The sequence below is a fragment of the Sitophilus oryzae genome, unplaced genomic scaffold (assembly GCF_002938485.1).
Source record: "Sitophilus oryzae breed Bouriz unplaced genomic scaffold, Soryzae_2.0 scaffold_1625_pilon_pilon, whole genome shotgun sequence".
Taxonomy (NCBI): Eukaryota; Metazoa; Arthropoda; class Insecta; order Coleoptera; family Curculionidae; genus Sitophilus; species Sitophilus oryzae.
Window position 1 is genome coordinate 1,829,632 of NW_022146309.1, and position 21,154 is coordinate 1,850,785.

At 34.5% G+C, this 21,154-nt stretch overlaps 1 protein-coding gene across 2 annotated transcripts in view; it reads left to right on the forward strand.

Annotated features, from left to right (window-relative positions):
• The window catches only part of LOC115880487 (LIM domain-containing protein jub), a 43,753-nt gene that overhangs the window by 3,114 nt on the left and 19,485 nt on the right, over positions 1–21,154 (forward strand). The window contains exons 2-3 of one of the 2 annotated variants that reach the window (XM_030897693.1): positions 6,610–6,911; positions 20,677–20,867. In XM_030897693.1, coding sequence (XP_030753553.1) covers positions 6,610–6,911; positions 20,677–20,867 — 493 coding nt within the window. The remainder of the gene's footprint in view (positions 1–6,609; positions 6,912–20,676; positions 20,868–21,154) is intronic. The other variant, XM_030897694.1, reaches the window with a different exon arrangement.

Below are 21,154 nucleotides of genomic sequence, written 5' to 3' on the forward strand. Positions count from 1 at the left end.
TAAATCGAAAAATAACCGTAAAAGTTATAAAAATGCATCCTCGAAAACTATAAAAAATATTTCTATAACAAATATACTCTATATCTATTCATAAAATAAAATGTTATTTGCTATTGTAACCAGAGCTGCAACAAGTCAGTTTTAAAAATACTTTAGCCACAGAATATCTAGCTACGCAACAGAAAAATACTCGAAATGAAAGAGCTAAAATTGCACAAATAGAATACTAGATGGCGCGACAATATCATAATCAGAATATAATTAGAAATTTTGAACTTTCGGTTTTGGATCGACGGCTCGTCGACTGCCTTGTAGCTGGGCTAAATATGCACAGTTGCCAGATTCAAAAAGACTTGAATTGGCATCCCTTTCTTTTTACTGTGTATAATTAATGCAGTATATGTTTCTTTCTATTCTTCTTTTCTTGTCAGATACACTTATATTAATTACTCCTTTGGCTATTAAAATAGTTTTAAGTATATTATTACAAAACATATACATTTTTAATATACACTAGCTTATAATGTTAACTAAGAAAATAAGACATAGTACCTTTAAAATTAATAATATACAGGGCGATTGATAGTGATATTTATTAATGCTGGAACGTTAGTAATGAAATATAAGTTTAATAATAATGGAAATAATTTATTAAAATGCAGTACAAAAAATGTTAACTGACTAAAAAATACTATAATAACAAATTTCTTCCGTTTGCCACGTTATTTATATAGATCTAGGTAGATTTTAAAAAGTGACACAGGTACAATTAATAATATATTAGTTCGGCATAAAAGTTGCTGTCACGACATCGAACAATAAATTAAAATTCGTAAAATAAATTAAAATTATTAATTAAAGAAATCTTTATAAAGAAACGCAAGTATACCAAATTTGGGCCCAATCGAACTCCAGGAAATTATATCATAATAGTGTACTATATTATGGTACCACTTGATATGCTTTAAGGTACCATAATATTGCAATGTCACAGAAGATCCGTAATATACCAAATTTAAGAACAATCGAACGCCATGAAATGGTATCGTAATATGGTACTATATTAAGGTACCACTTTATATATATCATAGTACAATCATATTACAATGTAACCGAAGATACGTAGTATACCAAGTTTAAGCCCAATCGAACGCCAGGAAATGGTATCGTAATATGGTGCTATATTAAGGTACCGCTTTATATGCATCATAGTACCATCATATTACAATGTCACCGAAAATACGTAGTATAATATAATAATATGAAGTTTAAGCCCAATCGAACGCCATGTACGTAATATAGTACTATATTTGGTACCAGTTGATATGCTTCATGGTACCATAATAATGCAATGTCATCAAAAATACGCAAGTATATATCAAATATGAGCTCAATCGAACGCCAGGAAATGGTATTGAAATATGGTACTATATTAAGGTACCACTTTATATGCATCATAGTACCATCAATTACAATGTAACCGAAGATACGTAGTATAACAAGTTTAAAATCGAACGCTAGGAAATGGTATCGTAATATGGTACTATATTATGGCACCTCTTATTATGCTCCATGGTACCATAATATTACAATATCACCGAAGATACGTAGTATCCCAAATTTAAGCCCAATCGAACGCCATGTACATAATATGGTACTATATTATGGTACCAGATGATATGCATCATAGTACCATCGTATTACAATGTCACCGAAAATACGTAGTATACCAAGTTTAAGCCCTATTGCCGCCATGTACCTAATATTGCTATGTCATCAAATATGGTACTATAGAAGGTACCACTTTATATGCTCCATGGTACCATGATATTACAATGTCACTGAAGATATAGTATACCAAGTTTAAGCCCAATCGAACGCTATGTATCGTAATATAGTACTATATTATGGTATCACTTGATATGCTTCTGAAAAAAAACGGCGTCCAGTTGGCTGGAAAAGGACGATCGATGACATTTCCGTAATAGCAACAATTTTGACCGTCTGCTTTTAAATAAGTAGGCTTTGAACGGCACCGGCTGTAATGCAAAAAATTCTAGCTGTGAACCTCAATTAAAACGAAAATAATATTTGCTATGAGATGCAGAATTTTATAACAATTTAAAATATATTTAACCAACATCAACACATTTAAACTATATAATAACAATAAAAATAAATAGCAACCAAGACATGAGATTTTTGCTACAGGTGTTCGGACATATCGAACTGACACATCGACCGACAATCGTCTTCTTCGTTATGGACAGACGGGGCAGTTTTTTGAAAATTTCTCGTGGAATTCATTAACTGAGATTAGATCCATGGGCTCTAAGTCAGGCGGCCTAGACGGCCAACGGCTGATCTTGGTTAGCTATCCAATTATTCTGAAATTGGCTGCAAAATTTGCTGATAACTTCAGCGTTCAGAGGTGGTGCGTCGTTTTGCTGGAAAATATAAGCTGAATTCCATTAAGGGCATATCATCAATAACCAAAATCTACTAGCTAAAAGTGGCGAAATTTATAAAAATTTGTATTTCGAAGGGGATAACAAAATATCAAGTGTGCTATATTTTTGGAAAGATAATTTTAAATTCTTTCAGTTAATTAAAATATGAGGGTGTCCCAAATAAAATCATTTTTCTGTTGATAACTCTAAATTATTAATTTAAAAAATTATACTTTAAACCATTACCCTACGTAAAAGTTGGTGCTTTGGAAATGTTTTCTCATAGAAATACAAAATTCTCCATAGCAAAAGTTACAGTGATTTGTTAAAATGCACATTTTTGAAAACACTCAACTCCGAAACGGTAACAGATATTGATGTGATGTTTTCACCATCATGTTTTTGATAAAAATTGAGCTCCAGACACCGATATTAGTTTTCGTCTATCTCCTATAGAAAAGGGTGTTTCCATTTAAAAGCGTCGAATTTGACCCACCCTGTACATAATATGGTACTATATTATGGTACCAGATGATATGCATCATAGTACCATCATATTACAATGTCACCGAAAATACGTAGTATACCAAGTTTAAGCCCTATTGCCGCCATGTACCTAATATTGCTATGTCATCAAATATGGTACTATAGAAGGTACCACTTTATATGCTCCATGGTACCATGATATTACAATGTCACTGAAGATATAGTATACCAAGTTTAAGCCCAATCGAACGCCATGTATCGTAATATAGTACTATATTATGGTATCACTTGATATGCTTCTGAAAAAAACGGCGTCCAGTTGGCTGGAAAAGGACGATCGATGACATTTCCCATTTAAATTTACATATAAAATGACAGTGATATTAATTTCATAGCTATCGCTAACGCCGTTTTTTCCCGATTATACAATATGAACTTGGGGTATGAACACAATCGAACGTCAGGAAGTGGTATCATAATGTAGAACATTTTACTATATATTAATGCCGAATTACAATGAAAATTCAGGATTCAATTATACAATCAAACGTCAGGAAGTGATTGTACTTAGTCATAAGATTTTAATTCAACTAACAGGCAAACTGAAAAACAGCTCTTATCTATTTTAATATGTTTAAATGATGTAGCAAATTTGAAGGTAGGCTTTATCAGAAGTATTACGATATGAATTACACATTGGCGCAACACTGCACAAAATTTCAATTTTGTTTGTAGAAAACTGTTTTCTTTAAATTTAATGTTCTATTATGTAGTAGCGAACTAGCACACATCAATATATGTTTGATTGGAGACAGACTTTTAAAGCCTGTCTCCTTTTGCTACCTACAATTTTATACATGTAACGAGGCTTCTGTTGCGTAGCTAAATATTCTGTGCTTTAGCCCACGGCCACGCAGAAAGCGTTTTTCGCTTGATGATGATATCAGTTGAGTATATCGTGGGATTATATAGGAGTGGCGCCACCAAAAACGAGTAGCGTTCGGCGTGTCTCCCAAAAAAACGTAAATGAAAACAAATCAGTTTGTTTTTTGTAGCGTCTTTAGCGATTTCTAAGATGAGACCTCGTCATAGACCGACGTTATATTTAATACAATAAAAATAAATTAAATAGTATGCATTTTTTTCATTTTAGGCTTCTCTTTAGGTCACAGTGGCTGTGGTAATCACTAAATTTGACGTTTAGGCTATACATATTTTTTTGACAGGTAGCTTTTTTTGTCCAAAAACTTTAAATATTTTTTTTCTCAAAAAACGGTTAATGTTAGGTATAGAGTGTTTAACATCAATATTTATAGAATTTTACAGATAATTTAAGTATGCAATAAAAAATGGGGGCACCTATTTAAAATAAGAAAGTTGCTGTCAACTTCCGGTATTTCCGGAAGTGCCGCCATATTGAAAATATTTTTAATCGGTAGATCTCTTTGTCAAACAAAAAAAAAATCAGCCTGGTTCCATCCAGTGTTGGATATAGGCCTCTTCTAGGTTTTTCCATGCTTCGCGATATCTAGCCAATCTTATCCATTGTCTTCCCGCCACTGCCCTGACGTCATCGACCCATCTCTTTTTTGGTCGGCCCACACCTCTTGTTGTTCCCCTAGGTCTCCATGGGATACTTTTTGGGGCCATCGGTCTGAATCGTCTTGCCACATGTCCTATCCATTGCCACCTCCTTAATTTTTTTTTTTTTTTTTTTTTTTTTTTTTTTTTTTTTTTTTTTTTTTTTTTTTTTTTTTTTTTTTTTTTTTTTTTTTTTTTTTTTTTTTTTTTTTTTTTTTTTTTTTTTTTTTTTAATCGACATCTATTAATTTTGTTTTTTGACGAATGTAGGTATTCCGTATTTTTTCCCTAATGGTGACTCCCAACATGATTCTTTCCATGGCTCTTTGTGCTACTCGTAGTTGTTCTGCTGTTCGGGTAATTGCCATAGTCTCTAAGCCATACGTAAGCACAGGTAGAATGCAGCTGTCGTAAGCCTTTTTCTTTAGATTCATTCTTGAAAATATCGCTCATATTTTCAAATGCTACCCATGCCAAATGGATCCTGCATTTGATCTCCGTATTTTGGTTTTCCTTGCCCAGCTTGATTTTATGACCTAAATATATATAATGGTCTACGTTTTCAATAATAACGGTAATGTTATGGATATTGTTGCTCATTATCTTGGTCTTCTTCAAGTTCATTTTAAGGCCAATTTTCTGGGATAGGTCATTTAGCTCATTTAGCATGGTGTTTAGTGCTTGAATGTCGGTGCTCAGCAAGACAATATCGTCTGCGAACCTCAGATGGCTAAGGTGTACCCCATCGATGTTTAGACCTCTATTTTCCCATTCTAATTTCTTGAAGACATTTTCCAGTGCCAGTGTAAATAACTTGGGAGAGATGGTATCTCCTTGTCTCACGCCCTTGCCGAGTGGTATTTTTTCTGTTTTGAGGTCATCATCTAATTTAACTTGGAAGGTTGCACTATTATAGATATTTTTAATAATGGATAATATCTGGAATCAATTCTCGCGTCCTTCATTGCAGCTAGAAATGACCAGGTTTCGATGCTGTCAAAGGCATTTTCGTAGTCTACAAAGGCCAAATGTAGAGGTATATTGTATTCTGTTGTTTTTTCAATGACTGTTTTAATTGTAGATGATCGATGGTACTAAAACCTTTTCGAAAGCCTGCCTGTTCTATAGGCTGATAGGAATTTAGTTTCGTAGACAGTCGGTTGTTGATAATCCTAGTGAAGAGCTTGTATAGATGCGAGAGAAGGCTTATTGGTCTATAATTCTCTATATTTGTAAAATCTCCTTTTTTGTATAATAGCACAACTTCTGCGTTTTTCCATGCGTCCGGGATTCTACCCTCCATCAGACATTTATTTAACAATACTTCCACGGCATCCACTAATGGTTTTCCGGCCAGCATTTCAGGTGTAATACGATCTTCTCCTGGGCTTTTGCCATTTTTTATTTGTTGAAGTGCGTATTTAATTTCTGTGGTTGATATTTCTGGCATATCTTCTGATCCTACATTTGTGATGTGTTTTTGTACTCTATCTTTGTTTGGTATAACAGATTGATAAAGTTGTTCGTAGAATTTGTGAATTTCATTTCTAATTTCATGTTTGTCTGTTGTTATAGTGCCATGTGTGTTTCTTATCTTTATTATATTTTTTTTTGTCAAACAATGATATGCACAAAATCTCCGATCTAGTGGTTCTCTAGAAACTTCTAATGCACGCTCAGCCTGGGACACCCTGTATAACAGTTAAAAATAACAGGTTTCTGATATTTTTTGACTTTATCCTTAAACGTCTAAAAGAGCATACGCATTGCAAAATCATCTTCATATTTATTTCTTAATAAAAAAATAATGTACTTAGAATATTTTAACTTTTAAGTTAAGTAGCTACTAAAGAATATACCAAGAAATAATTCTTTAAATATACTGAGTAATTAATGAGTGTGAGCTAGTGAGTGATATTTACTAATATCACTCACTAGTCGCTAGTCAAGTACAAACAAAACTAATAATACTAATGCTACTTAAATACTAGTTGGCGTCATTGGACTGTGTTCCTAAATTGTGTCGTTATGTACTCGAAAACAGGGATTTAATTTATATTTTGAAAGATGTAGAACGCAAATATATTTGTAGGTCGCCAGCCACTGGAATAGCTCAAACACCGACGAAGATTATTTCACCAAGCAAAGGGGTTAAAAACCTTCCACTTCCGGAGACAATGCCAAAAAGACCATCTCCAGTTCCTAGTCCTACCCCAAGTTTATCTAGTATCACTAGTGGGGGAAAATTGAAAATTAGTGGTAAAAACTTGCTTCCTTATAGTGTCACTCCACCAAAACCTCGAGGACCCACTGAAGCCCAGAAAAAAATAGAAGAAATGACCAGACAAATTGAGGAAGAAATGGAGAGACATGAAGAAGAAGGAGAATATTTTGGTAATTGATTTGTAAATGAAGACTACCTAACTAAACTATTAAATTATTTAATCAATTTTCTTTACTGGGTGACAAGGAATCATTGCACAGGCGTTCATTTTGAAACTTCAAAAAACTAATCAACGTTTATTAAAACTCACATTTTTCGTTAAAAAGCATTTGAATACCACTTGCGATTTTACTGGGAGTGAGCCCAAATAAGTTTTAAATGGTTGTAAATGTTGATGAAGTAGAGTAAGGGCTTTTTAAGGAGCCAGGAGCGTGACGTAACTGCGTCATCAGTGACGTAACTGCATCGCGACACGTTACGTTATCATTATTTGTCAAATACGCGTTTTAGGGCATGTCTGAGATCAGTTCATATTGTTTAGAAAATTTTAAGTACGTTCGGAAATTATTAATTGAGTAAGTTACGTTTTTTAGTGTTCCGTACCCAAAGGGTAAAAACGGGAACCCTATTACTAAGACTTCGCTGTCCGTCCGTCTGTCACAAAGGTCTATCTTATGAACCGTTGTAGCTAGACTCTTGAAATTTTCACAGATAATGTATCTATGTTGCCGCTATAAGAACAAATACTAAAAACAGAATTAAATAAATGTTTATAAATAAAAAAGTACTTTCACTAAACATTGTCCTTTAAGTAAGAATTTTACATAGAATCTTTCATGTCCTCGGTGGCCGCGTGGTTTAAAGCGTTAGGACTCTTCGCTGCTATGACGTTGGAGCCGTAGTAAGACAGGTTCGAATCCGAGCCAAGGCGACTTTTTTAATCGTTTCTTTTTTTTAATTTTTACATATTTATTTTTACTTTTTACCTATTTATTATTGATTAATACAATTTTTAGTTATGTGTTTCTTCATTTTTTTTTAAATTACTTATACGCGCATTCAAAAAAAAGTTAAATCGGAAAAAAAGTTTATAATAATATAGTGTCTAATGTTGTATAGATAATGAATGGTAAGGAACCCTTCGTGCGCGAGTCCGACTCGCACTTTTGTTTTCACATCAATTTTAATAAATTCATCTAGGTATGTTAGGCCTTTATTCGCTTTCGCTTTGATTGTCTTTCATTTTATGATTTTAGGCCCATATACCAGTTTTTCCAGGTAAATTCTACCTATTTTAAAAATAAACTATGAAAAAAATTGAAATTCAATACAATAAACTTTGATACTCTAGAAGTTTAAGATGCCTAAAACAATTAAATATGCTTGTACCTACTTCTTAAACTGTATAAGAAATGCCTATTTTCAAAGCATCAACAACATGATATATTATTGAAAAACGCTGTTAATCTCTGTTTACAAAAGTTACACACATTATAAGACTACACACGTTTGCATTGTAATTACTTCATATACCGCATTGACTGGTAAAAGCGTTTTAGCAGTGTCTCTTTTCTCACGTATAATAAGTAATAAACTTTGCGATGAGAACTTGTTTATTCTCGCTAAAGGTTTATTCTCACTATCTCACTATACGTTCCGTATCCGCTACTGTCCATTTCCTGTCTGTTTGCGTAAAATATTGTATCATGTAAGGAATAGGACAATGCACACTATCCGTTTCCATGGTTACGTTTAATAGTGTGAATCATAGATAAATGCATGGCTGGGAAACTTAAATGGAAATGACAGTTCATTAAAAATAGTTTTTCCTCCAAGATGCAGAGGCGCAAAATATTAAAACTGTCAATCAACAATGCAAATGTCAAAATCTGACAATAATAAAATTTGATTTTTAACTGACACGATACACTCAGAGACGCTTTTGTTCTGATTTTACGGTTTGATCATAGATAAAAGAAAATAATCTTCTATTAAGATAGATATGAAACTTAATAGTAAAATTTTGGGTCAAAGCGCCCCTCCGTGTTCTTAGTAGAGACTACGTTTAACCCAGCGCCTTCGCCTTTTCTGCTGTAAATATTTTTTATGTTTATATTTGATTTCAAAGGATTTAGTTTTAAAGCTACACTGATATATGTATTAATATATGAGAGTAACTTTAATAAAACATAAGAATATACATATTTTAGTTTATTAAATATAAATTTTGACTACAAGGTAGAAAGTAAATCACAATATTTGATAAAACTTATAAGTATACCATTTTTACAGTTAATAAATAATAAAACTATTTCTGACTATGATATTTAACATCTGGATAAATAGAATATTAAAAAACATACCGGTATTTGCAGACGCAGACCCAAATTCAATAAAAACCAAAATTTTTCCTGCGAAAATCGGGCTTTTTTCACAGAAAAGGTATTTTTTGATTTATCAACAATCATTGTCAAGTTGACAATATACAGGGTGTTTTCTAATTAGTCTAAAAAATTGTGGTGTGATTCCATCATGTGTTCTTAAAACAATTTTTATATAACCATTGGGTCTAAAGTACCTACTTCCTTTCTGATCTACAGGGTGTTAAAAATTTTAAAAAAATCGATATTTTGTTTAAAATAAATGGTACACTACTGCCTTTTTAAAGAAAATATATTTTTTTCTTGACTGGTCATCCTTTTTCAACAAAATTGATCTTTTCATCAAACGGTTGCCGAGAAAAAAATAAATATACTTATTAAGAGCCTGCCTTAAGCAGTTTTCTAACGATTTTTTATTTTTTAGATTAATTAGGAAACACCCTGTATATGCATATCACAGGCAACCAAATAAACTAGTAACCTCTAAAAATTATTTTTCCTACCACTAGCGACATACCGTGTTTTTAGTGAGTACTAAATTATTTTATCAAAATTTCATCATATAAGTTTCCAGGCAATAGGTTTGATTTCGTTTTGATTTGTCGAATTATTGTAAAACTAAATTCCTTCAGATTTTTTGGCAGTATTCTGTTTTAGACAATGTTTTTTTTAAAATGGTAGGACAATTTGTGTTTTGTATACTCTTTGTTATATATTTATCATGGAGTTTAATTGTTGTACACCGGGTTTCCAAAGGATACAATGGTAAGTAAATTAAATATATCTACTTACAGTTATAGATTGTTTAAATTAGCACTGCTAATAAATGCTACTTGCTGAGCAGTTATTTATTTTTTACGGTGCATGTAAGGAATTAAGGACGCGCGTTGCGTTATATTACCATGATCAGCAGATGATTAAATCTAATTTAATTTGTTTTTATTATTTCAGGTCTCAAACGGAAACAAACTGGGAATCTTGCCTACACCAAAATTATATAGCCGTTTCCAATTCACTTCAAAGGGAGGAAAATTATGTAAAACTGCCTGCTATTTGATGAAAACCGCCAAAGATTAAATTATAACTGTAACAACTTAATATATACTATTACGTCTTTTTAATATTTTTTTAATTAATATCGGACATATAAGAACACTTTGTATGCTTTTAATTAAGTTGATTTATCGTTTAGAACATGTTCGACCTAATTAAAAGCACACAAAGTGTTCTTACATGTATGTCTAAATTTATTTTAAATTAATTAAAACAACCCCCTTTCCCCGCACCCCTTTCTTCCCTTATTATTTCTTCCTCCGACTACCAGAGGCGCCCTTGTATAATAAAATTGAAATGTATTATAAGGTGCCTATCTATTTAATATTATAAGTCTTTTATCTATGGATAAATGCAACAAGTTTAGATTGGAAAGCCCGTAAAAATTTTAGGTCGCGAAATTATTTTGGGTCGTGACCGTTATACGCGATCTGGCGCTGCTATAGCGGTCGCTAAGAACAACGACAAACAAAAACAGAAATAATTTTCTCTTGTCAAAGTCAGAATCTTCAAAAATCATAATAATCTTTCAAAATCCAAACCGCTCTCATTAAAGAAATTCCGAAAAGTGTTTATAGCGTCCATTTTCAAAGTAATAATTGCTATCTTGTGAGTTTAATTCAAGTTTTATTTACTCTACCGGTGATAATTGTGAAAAGTGGCATTAAAAACTTAAAAAGCTGTGCTGTGAACTGTGAACTGCAAAAAGCATCGTGGATCGTGGCATAACGTCGGTTTCCAATGTTTTATAGGTATTTCATACATGCGTCCTTATATAAAATAAAGTTTCTTGTATGCAACACAATGTCTTTTATTTATAAAATTAAACTAAAATAATAATAAATTTGAATAAACAATATTTGGCGATATAATTCCGGAAAAAGCCGAACCGCTCCGAAATTTTCAAAAGTTTTGGGTCGCGACCGTTGCAAGAATGGCGCCAAATAGTGTTTACATTGTCCTTATGGGCACTTTCCAATCTAAACTTGTTTCATTTATCTATGGTGTGAATACAATCAAATTATATGGAGCGGATATGAGACGGAAACGGAATGTATAGTATAGAATATAGTATAGAATCAACCTTAAATCGGCAACGCATTTTAGTAATAAAAATGGAATTTCAAATTAAAAATCAAAAAGTCAGAATTAAACATTCTGATTTTTTGGTTTTGAAGACATTAATCGATGTCCGTCAACCGTCAATAAAATTATAACCCCAAATCAAATAATAACAATGACAATTACTAAAAATAGTGTGTATGAAGGATCAGAATTAAATTATTCTGGGTGCCGGGCTACAGCGGCATCCAAGGCAATGAAAAAGTCGATGAGATAGCTAGGCAAGGATCATCGGCATTCTATCTTGGTCCAGAGCCAGTACTGGGAATACCCAAATGTATGGCCCATGTAGAATGTAGAATGAGTGAGAGGGGGGGGGTTAATCACTGCGACCTTAAAGCTCTATTGCGCCCCCCTTCCTTGAATCATCACACAGTCTATAACCCATCATACCCCTGTTGTAGAGGGGACAGGGTATTTCCTATCCTCCTCTGACAACAGATGTTCTTCCTCCGAGGGTACACACCCTCCCACGGTTGGAGTTTAGCCCTCCGTGCCCTTCACAGTCGAGGAGCTTGCCTCCAGCTGAGGTACCCGTGAGGTGTAGGCTGGAGGATCTGTCTCCATTTTCTCCACTTCTTTAACTTGGTCTCTCTTTAGACCTGATACCGGTGTTGGCCCGTATCTATAATAGAGGATATGTCCCTCTTTCTCTATTGCCTCCTTGGATTTGAGGTCAATTCCTATTGTGAGGACCTGACCATGACCCTCCTCCCTCGAGTTAATGACTCGCCAACTCGATGTCCTTACATTTAAGTTCTGACCCTGGATAAGGTTCAGCAGGTAGGTGGTGTCTTTCCCCTTGCTCCTCGACAGAAAGACCGTGACGGCCGCCCTTTTAGGGATGTTTTCTCCCTTCACTGCAACCAGTTCCGGCCCTTGCCAATATTTATGCTTAGGTGCGATTTCCACCAACCAATTCGCCGATTCTTGAGACACACAATCTATGAGGATCATGCCCACCCGAAAGTGTATCCCCGCAAAACGTAGCTCACCCACACTTTGTAGATCGTTGTGTTGCGATCCGATCGCCACCACTTCGCCCAGTATAGTCTCTTCTAGAGACGTTTGCTGGTCGGTGGTCAGAGCAACCTCTGGGAAATCCTTTGGCAGCACCGCCATTTTCACTTGTCTAGCAATAGCGGCAAAGCTGGTGATACGTCCCTGCTTGCCTCCCAGTTTTGGAAGGCTTTCTATCCTGGCTTTTTTCTCTCCCTGCCGGAGAAGAGGCGAAAGGTTCTCGCTCCCTCTCTTGCCCTTTGATGGAGATGAGTTTTACTCTCTCCTTTTCGGAGGAGTGTTTTAGCTTTTGCTTCCTCTGGAGCATGTATGGCAGGTATGGCCCTTAGTGCACTAAAACTCTGGATCAGGGAAAAGTAAAATGTCTATTGGAGAAACAGACAGGGGCACAGACAAGAAAGCCTTTATCAGGACCTAGCTCTAAAACCACAAAGGAACTGCTAATGCTTAGCAGGAATAAAATGTGGATTACAACGGGTCTCTTGACAGGACATATGGCTGCCAAGTGTAACCTGAACAAGCTCAACCTGTATCAAGGAAGTGTTTGCTGCAGACTCTGCGATAAAGATCTTGAAACAGCGGAGCGCATAATATGTCACTGCGAGGTTCTGGATCGCAAGCGATACTTTTATTTGGGAAAGCTAAGAACCGGAGGAACTATGCGCACATCCTATCAAGGACCTGCATAAGTTGGTGCAGGATACAGTGATAGGAGAATGGGTGCAGACATAGAAAGGGGACAAACACAATAGGCCTCACAGGTCGCAGTGTTTCCGGCAGAGGACTTGTTATTGACAGCCCCTTGTTATTTAAAAAAAAACAATGTGCGCTAACCTGACCGATCAAACAGGTCACTGTTTGATCGAGCTCGAAATAACAATGTAAAAATTAAAATTTTTAAAAAATCTTTTTGTTTGTGGTTAAAAGAAAAGTAATATCGTTGGATATGTATTTTAATGTTTTATAAAGGAAATGTCCTTGTAGTCCAATGTTATACGATGCTAGTTTTTAAGGCCTTTTTGTGCAAAGGATGTTTTTTTGCTAATTGACTCAGTCAGACTGTTCTGATGATGGGAATAAAATTCTCGAAAGCACTATTAAAATTATTTAATCAATTTTCTTTATTGGGTGACAAGGAATCATTGCACAGGCGTTCATTTTGAAACTTCAAAAAACTAATCAACGTTTATTAAAACTCACATTTTTCGTTAAAAAGCATTTGAATACCACTTGCGATTTTACTGGGAGTGAGCCCAAATAAGTTTTAAATGGTTGTAAATGTTGATGAAGTAGAGTAAGGGCATTTTAAGGAGCCAGGAGCGTGACGTAACTGCGTCATCAGTGACGTAACTGCATCGCGACACGTTACGTTATCATTATTTGTCAAATATGCGTTTTAGGGCATGTCTGAGATCAGTTCATATTGTTTAGAAAATTTTAAGTGCGTTCGGAAATTATTAATTGAGTAAGTTACGTTTTTTAGTGTTCCGTACCCAAAGGGTAAAAACGGGAGCCCTATTACTAAGACTTCGCTGTCCGTCCGTCTGTCACAAAGGTCTATCTTATGAACCGTTCTAGCTATAGACTGTTCAAATTTTCACAGATAATGTATCTATGTAGCCGCTATAAGAACAAATACTAAAAACAGAATTAAATAAATGTTTATAAATAAAAAAGTACTTTCACTAAACATTGTCTTTTAAGTAAGAATTTTACATAGAATCTTTCATGTCCTCGGTGGCCGCGTGGTTTAAAGCGTTAGGACTTTTCGCTGCTATGACGTTGGAGCCGTAGTAAGACAGGTTCGAATCTTAGTCAAGGCGACTTTTTTTAATCGTTTCTTTTTTTTAATTTTTACATATTTATTTTTACTTTTTACCTATTTATTATTGATTAATACAATTTTTAGTTATGTGTTTCTTCATTTTTTTTAAATTACTTATACGCGCATTCAAAAAAAAGCTAAATCGGAAAAAAAGTTTATAATAATATAGTGTCTAATGTTGTATAGATAATGAATGGTAAGGAACCCCTCGTGCGCGAGTCCGACTCGCACTTTTTTTTTCACATCAATTTTAATAAATTCATCTAGGTATGTTAGGCCTTTATTCGCTTTCGCTTTGATTGTCTTTCATTTTATGATTTTAGGCCCATATACCAGTTTTTCCAGGTAAATTCTACCTATTTTAAAAATAAACTATGAAAAAAATTGAAATTCAATACAATAAACTTTGATACTCTAGAAGTTTAAGATGCCTAAAACAATTAAATATGCTGGTACCTACTTCTAAACTGTATAAGAAATGCCTATTTTCAAAGCATCAACAACATGATATATTATTGAAAACGCTGTTAATCTCTGTTTACAAAGTTACACACATTATAAGACTACACACGTTTGCATTGTAATTACTTCATATACCGCATTGACTGGTAAAAGCGTTTTAGCAGTGTCTCTTTTCTCACGTATAATAAGTAATAAACTTTGCGATGAGAACTTGTTTATTCTCGCTAAAGGTTTATTCTCACTATCTCACTATACGTTCCGTATCCGCTACTGTCCATTTCCTGTCTGTTTGCGTAAAATATTGTATCATGTAAGGAATAGGACAATGCACACTATCCGTTTCCATGGTTACGTTTAATCATAAAATAATAAATACAAGAAGAAGTGTCAAGTCAATGTTAAATTATGGAAACAGCGTGGCTGCCTGGGTAACTAATTTTCAGATATGGCGGCTGGGACATTTGACATGACATAGACATGACAATTTCAATTTTATGAAATTTATTTCCGTTTCCGGTTTTTAATGGCGGGCTGTTCGGGAGGTTTAAATGAGGGTTAATATACTTTTTACTCTTTCTAGTAGTAAATAATACAACAAAATTACTCAAAAATATTTATTTGGAATTTAGAACAATGTAAATATGCAAATCAACACAATTAAAGAGCTATAAACCAATAAACTACTGTATCAATATTAAATATTTAAATAATATCAGAGATGCTGTGTTAAAGCGAATTAGTAAAGTAACAGTGCATTGACTTACAGAAACTTGAAGATAAATAAATGTTTTCACAGCTTCACGGATAAATAACTGGAAGCAGGAAAAAGGCAACCGGAACCCACACAAAACCTGGAATCAAAAAAAATATGTAAAAAATATAAATATAGGTACCTACATAAGACTTTTGTGAATTAAATCAAACAGGACTTGAATGAAAATAAAATGAATAAAAAATATGATACATATACATCTAATACCTCATTTGTATTTTAAAAATAATCTACATACATAGATTTATAGCATTATTGCTATGAAAATACATAATAGGTACCTATGTGATATGTAATTACGCATTTCTGTTCATCTTGTAGAAATTTAACGTAGGCTAATAATAGTTCAATAATCATAATTTACCTTGTATAACTTGCTTTCAATTGCTCAAAATCACCGATCAGTCTTTAAAGTAGAGATACGGAAAAATCCTTGAAAGAATATCCCAAGATCCTTGGGTTTAAAGCTAAAAAAATATAAAAACAGTTAATATATTACCTATTTTTACCTATAATATGGCCCATACCTGCTACACGCCGAAACGTCGATTTCATCATTTTCTTCATGTAATTAATATCATATATACTTTATTAAAGTGTTAACAAGGAACTTTATATCAAAAAACATCTTTGTACTTATAAATTTCAGCCGAAATATCAGAAACAAACTTCCAATCAAATCTAAACGGCAAAAATTAAAATGGCGCCCGACCTTGCCAGAGGCCTCCTGGAGCTGACGCTGACACACAGACAAAAGACAAAGAACAGGACGCCGACGTGCATAAAAATGTTCCGTAGCAGAAATTGACAGAAATCATATAGAAATATTCAGATTTTTGTCTAGGACAGTCTAGAAGGCCATGCTTTCTGCCTGGGTAGAACCGCGCCACAACTGTTTCCAATTTTCCGGTTTACTGTCACCCCCCTGCGTTTAATAGTGTGAATCATAGATAAATGCAACAAGTTTAGATTGGAAAGCCCGTAAAAATTTTAGGTCGCGAAATTATTTTGGGTCGTGACCGTTATACGCGATCTGGCGCTGCTATAACGGTCGCTAAGAACAACGACAAACAAAAACAGAAATAATTTTCTCTTGTCAAAGTCAGAATCTTCAAAAATCATAATAATCTTTCAAAATCCAAACCGCTCTCATTTAAGAAATTCCGAAAAGTGTTTATAGCGTCGATTTTCAAAGTGATAATTGCTATCTTGTGAGTTTAATTCAAGTTTTATTTACTCTACCGGTGATAATTGTGAAAAGTGGCATTAAAAACTTAAAAAAGTGTGCTGTGAACTGTGAACTGCAAAAACCATCGTGGATCGTGGCATAACGTCGGTTTCCAATGTTTTATAGGTATTTCATACATGCGTCCTTATATTAAATAAAGTTTCTTGTATGCAACACAATGTCTTTTATTTATAAAATTAAACTAAAATAATAATAAATTTGAATAAACAATTATTTGGCGATATAATTCCGGAAAAAGCCGAACCGCTCCAAAATTTTCAAAAGTTTTGGGTCGCGACCGTTGCAAGAATAGCGCCAAATAGTGTTTACATTGTCCTTATGGGCACTTTCCAATCTAAACTTGTTTCATTTATCTATGGTGTGAATACAATCAAATTATATGAAGCGGATATGAGACGGAAACGGAATGTATAGTAAGAATCAACCTTAAATCGGCAACGCATTTTAGTAATAAAAATGGAATTTCAAATTAAAAATCAAAAAGTCAGAATTAAACATTCTGATTTTTTGGTTTTGAAGACATTAATCGATGTTTTGTCAAAGCAAAAATAAAATAAATTTTAAAAACAAACACAAAAAATAAAGCTACACAATACCAACAGTAAATAATGTAATAGTATATTACGTTACGAGTGTTTTGGAAAAAATAATATTACGCACGAGTGCAGTATTCCATGAGTACGTAACATGGTTTTCCAACACAAATTACGTACACTATAAAATTCAAAGCTGAAACTATTAAATGTCAACAACTTTTGATGTTTAAATGGCATCCTCGGTATTTTTTTTACGTTATTCAATAGAAAATGACACTCTGAGTAGAAAAACATATCATATGTCAACTTTTAACAGGGTTTCACATATGATTTATTTGAAAGTGTAACACGCGGTTTATAACGACAATTTGACTCGAAATACCAAGTGTGTGGCATGAAATTATTTGTAAAAAAATACTTTTTTCAAATATACTAATGAGCCACCCTCTTTCCATTTGAAAAAATTAAGATATGATAAAAAAATACCATTTTTCAATCTTTTAACCAGCCAAGACAAGACATGAAAAACATTAGACGATCAAATATATTTTTCCCAGGACTCCTTGATTAAAAATTATTGTTTTTAAGACAGCCATGACACTCAATATGGAAATTTTAAAAGATTTTTTTAAGCTAGAATGCCAAAAGTTGACATATAATATTGTTACGTTTTTCGTCGGTTCCGTGTGGATAGAAAGTCACAATTTATTTAAACACTATTTATTTAACACTAATTAACAAAAACAATAACGATAAAAGACTTATAGAACTATTTACAAACGATTTATAACTAAGAATTTATTTTGAATTTTAGCGCGTCAACTGCACTGGTATATTTATAACTGCCCTCTCTAGGCCACTGCCGCCGGCTTTTATACCGACAGGTAAAAGAAATCTAGAATAGTCCATAGATCGTTAGGCGCATAGAGAAGGTTTTCGAATGTTCTCGTATGTACTAGTCCATTCTAGTGGGTCTCGATTCTTCTCGAACGAATGAATCACTGCGGTGTCTATGCGATGTTAAGGTCATCCGAGGGCGGCCATATTGTGAGGTTAGGTCGAGTCCACACCGGCTCGCAACAATATGATATGTCATTCTATTCAAGTGTCAAAGTGTCGTTTTTTTATCTGAAAAAATAAAAAAGTTATAGGGGATGAGCCACTTTTGAGACACACCCGGTATATGATTTTTCGTGTAAAAAAATAAAGTGTTTTTGAATAATTCTAATTAGATATTTCAAATAGTTTTTTTCCAGTGGCGAAAAGCTCAATATTGTTTTATAAATTATTTATTAGTTTATTATAAAAAAAGCATAATTATTTTTATTTTTAGAAAAATTAAAAATAATTATGCTTTTTTTTATAATTAACTAAGGCTAATGTGATCAGTAACATTTTGCAATGAAAATTAAATTATCACTTGAAAAATAATTGCGTATGCATGCGAGACCACTCTGTAATAACGCCAAAATCAGAGTAATACGCCGAACGTGAGCCGCCGTGTATGCTGGGTCCAAAGTCCACACACCAGTAATACACTGGGAAACACGTGCGTGAAGCGGCTTTTGATACCTGCCGCCGGCACAAGTGACGGAACTTATATTTTATTCTGTAAACTTTGACCAAACTAACAAACATGAGATATTTTTATTCTAACGCTATAAAATAATATTTGGAATTATTTTGCGCGGCACTGTCTTTACGCTTCGTCCAATGTGGGCGACAACAGCGGGCGATGAGCTCGATGCGCGCGACCTATTTGAATCGCCTTCGATGCCGCTTCAGTCGTGCGTTTGTCCTACCTAGGACAGCTTCGTAAGAAAACGTTGTTTGATAAATACGCGTCGCTCGCACCGCCCGAATCGCGCGCTTTTGTCTCCCACGTATGACGAAGCGTAACCCCGAGGAGACTTTCACCAGCAAAAAGTTGATGACGCTCCTGGCTCCTTCTTAAAATGCGCTCGCTCTATGTATTGTACGAGGCATGTTTTTTAAGTAAGTACCGTTTTGGAATTAAAAAAAAAACGTGCAAAGATATCGCAATAATTTTATTTTTACATGAAAGCCTGTACCTTAATCTACTTTTCTACATAATTTCCGTGAATATTGAGGCACTTGTCTCAATATTCGCGGAAATTGTCTCACGTGGCACCAGTTTTTCCAAACCAAACCAAACCAGTTTTTCAATACCCTCCTCATAAAATTCTGCCGCCTGACTGGTTAACCACTGTATCACAACTGTTTTGACTTCGTTATCGTCTTGAAGACGCTGACCACCCAGGTTTTTCTTCAAGTGCAGGAATAAATGGTAGTCACTGGGCGCCAGATCAGGGCTGTATGGAGGATGATCTAGAGTTTCCCATTTAAAAGATTTGATGAGATCTTTGGTCCGATTAGCCACATGTGGACGGGCATTGTCATGCAGCAAAACAATACCTTTACTCAACTTGCCACGTCTTTTGTTTTGGATTGCACGGCGCAGATTGTTCAATGTCTCACAATAAGATGCTGCATTGATTGTCTCATTACGAGGCAGAAACTCCACTAGCAATACGCCTTTTCTGTCCCAAAAAACTGTGCACATGATTTTCCGAGCAGAAATTGTTTGCTTGAACTTCACTGTTTTGGGTATTGATGAATGTCGCCATTCCATGGACTGTTGTTTCGATTCTGGTGTGACGTAGGCCACCCATGTTTCGTCACCAGTAACAATTTTGTCTAAAAAATCTTCACCTTCATTGTGGTACTGCTCAAGGAAAGTCAATGCACTGCCTAAACGTTGGGTTTTGTGCAAATCCGTCAACATTTTCGGAACCCAACGTGAACACAATTTCCGGTAATTCAAGTTCTCGGTCACAATGCGATACAAAACACTACGAGAACATTGAGGAAAGTAGTCGCACAATGATGAAATTGTAAAGCGTCTGTTTTCTTTCACCTTTTCGTCCACTTTCTGCACCAAATCTTCATTAACGACCGAAGGACGCCCACTCCGTTCTTCATCATGCATATTTGTGCGGCCATCTTTAAATGCTTTCACCCATTTCCTTACCATTCCATCACTCATAATGTTTTGTCCGTAAACTTCACAGATCTCACGATGAATATCGATCGGTTACGCCTTTCACTAAGAAATCGTATGACAGCCCGTACTTCACAATCGGCGGGGCTCACGATTGTCGGAGGCATCTTAAACACTCAATAAACGACGTATACAATGAAGAATCAGACTGTACTGGCGTCTGTGCATAGACAAGAGATGTAGGTAACCAGCGCGCATGCGCGGAACGCCGACCGTAGCGCTGCGGCGGCGGAATCGCAAAACGGTACTTACTTAAAAAACATGCCTCGTACTAAGTTCCAAATTCGATAAAAATAATAAAATTGTGGTCTGTGCAATAATTCCGTTGTCAGCCAGTGAATCAAATTTTATGAAGAATAATTCGCATATTGTTAGATTGAATTGTCCGAAACGGATGCATGTATAAAACTGTTAAGAAAAAACGGTGTTGCAGGAATTTGTCACACTTGCGGAGAGAAAGTAACTGGTGCAGGTCAAGCTTGCCAGGCAATGGGTAATCTTTACCATACAAATTGTTTTATTTGCTGCTCCTGTGGAAGGGCTCTACGAGGAAAAGCTTTTTATAATGTTCATGGACGGGTCTATTGTGAAGAAGATTACCTAGTAAGCCCAAATGACAATGAAGTACACAGTTTTTTATGTTTTACTTTTCTTTTTATCGCGGACATCAACAAAATTTCATATATCAAATGGTTATAATTAAATTAAGAGACATGAATTCAAATATTTAAGATAATTACTTTAGAAAGATTTTATTTATGAGTTGATCATATTTTTAGTTCTATCTGAAATACTCTCCCAAAGATTTTTTGAACGTTCTACACTTGATTTAGTTTGGCTAGGCCTTCACCTTATATATCCATCTGTTTTTATCTGGGATTTTCCAAATCCTACTTTTTACTAAATTTGCA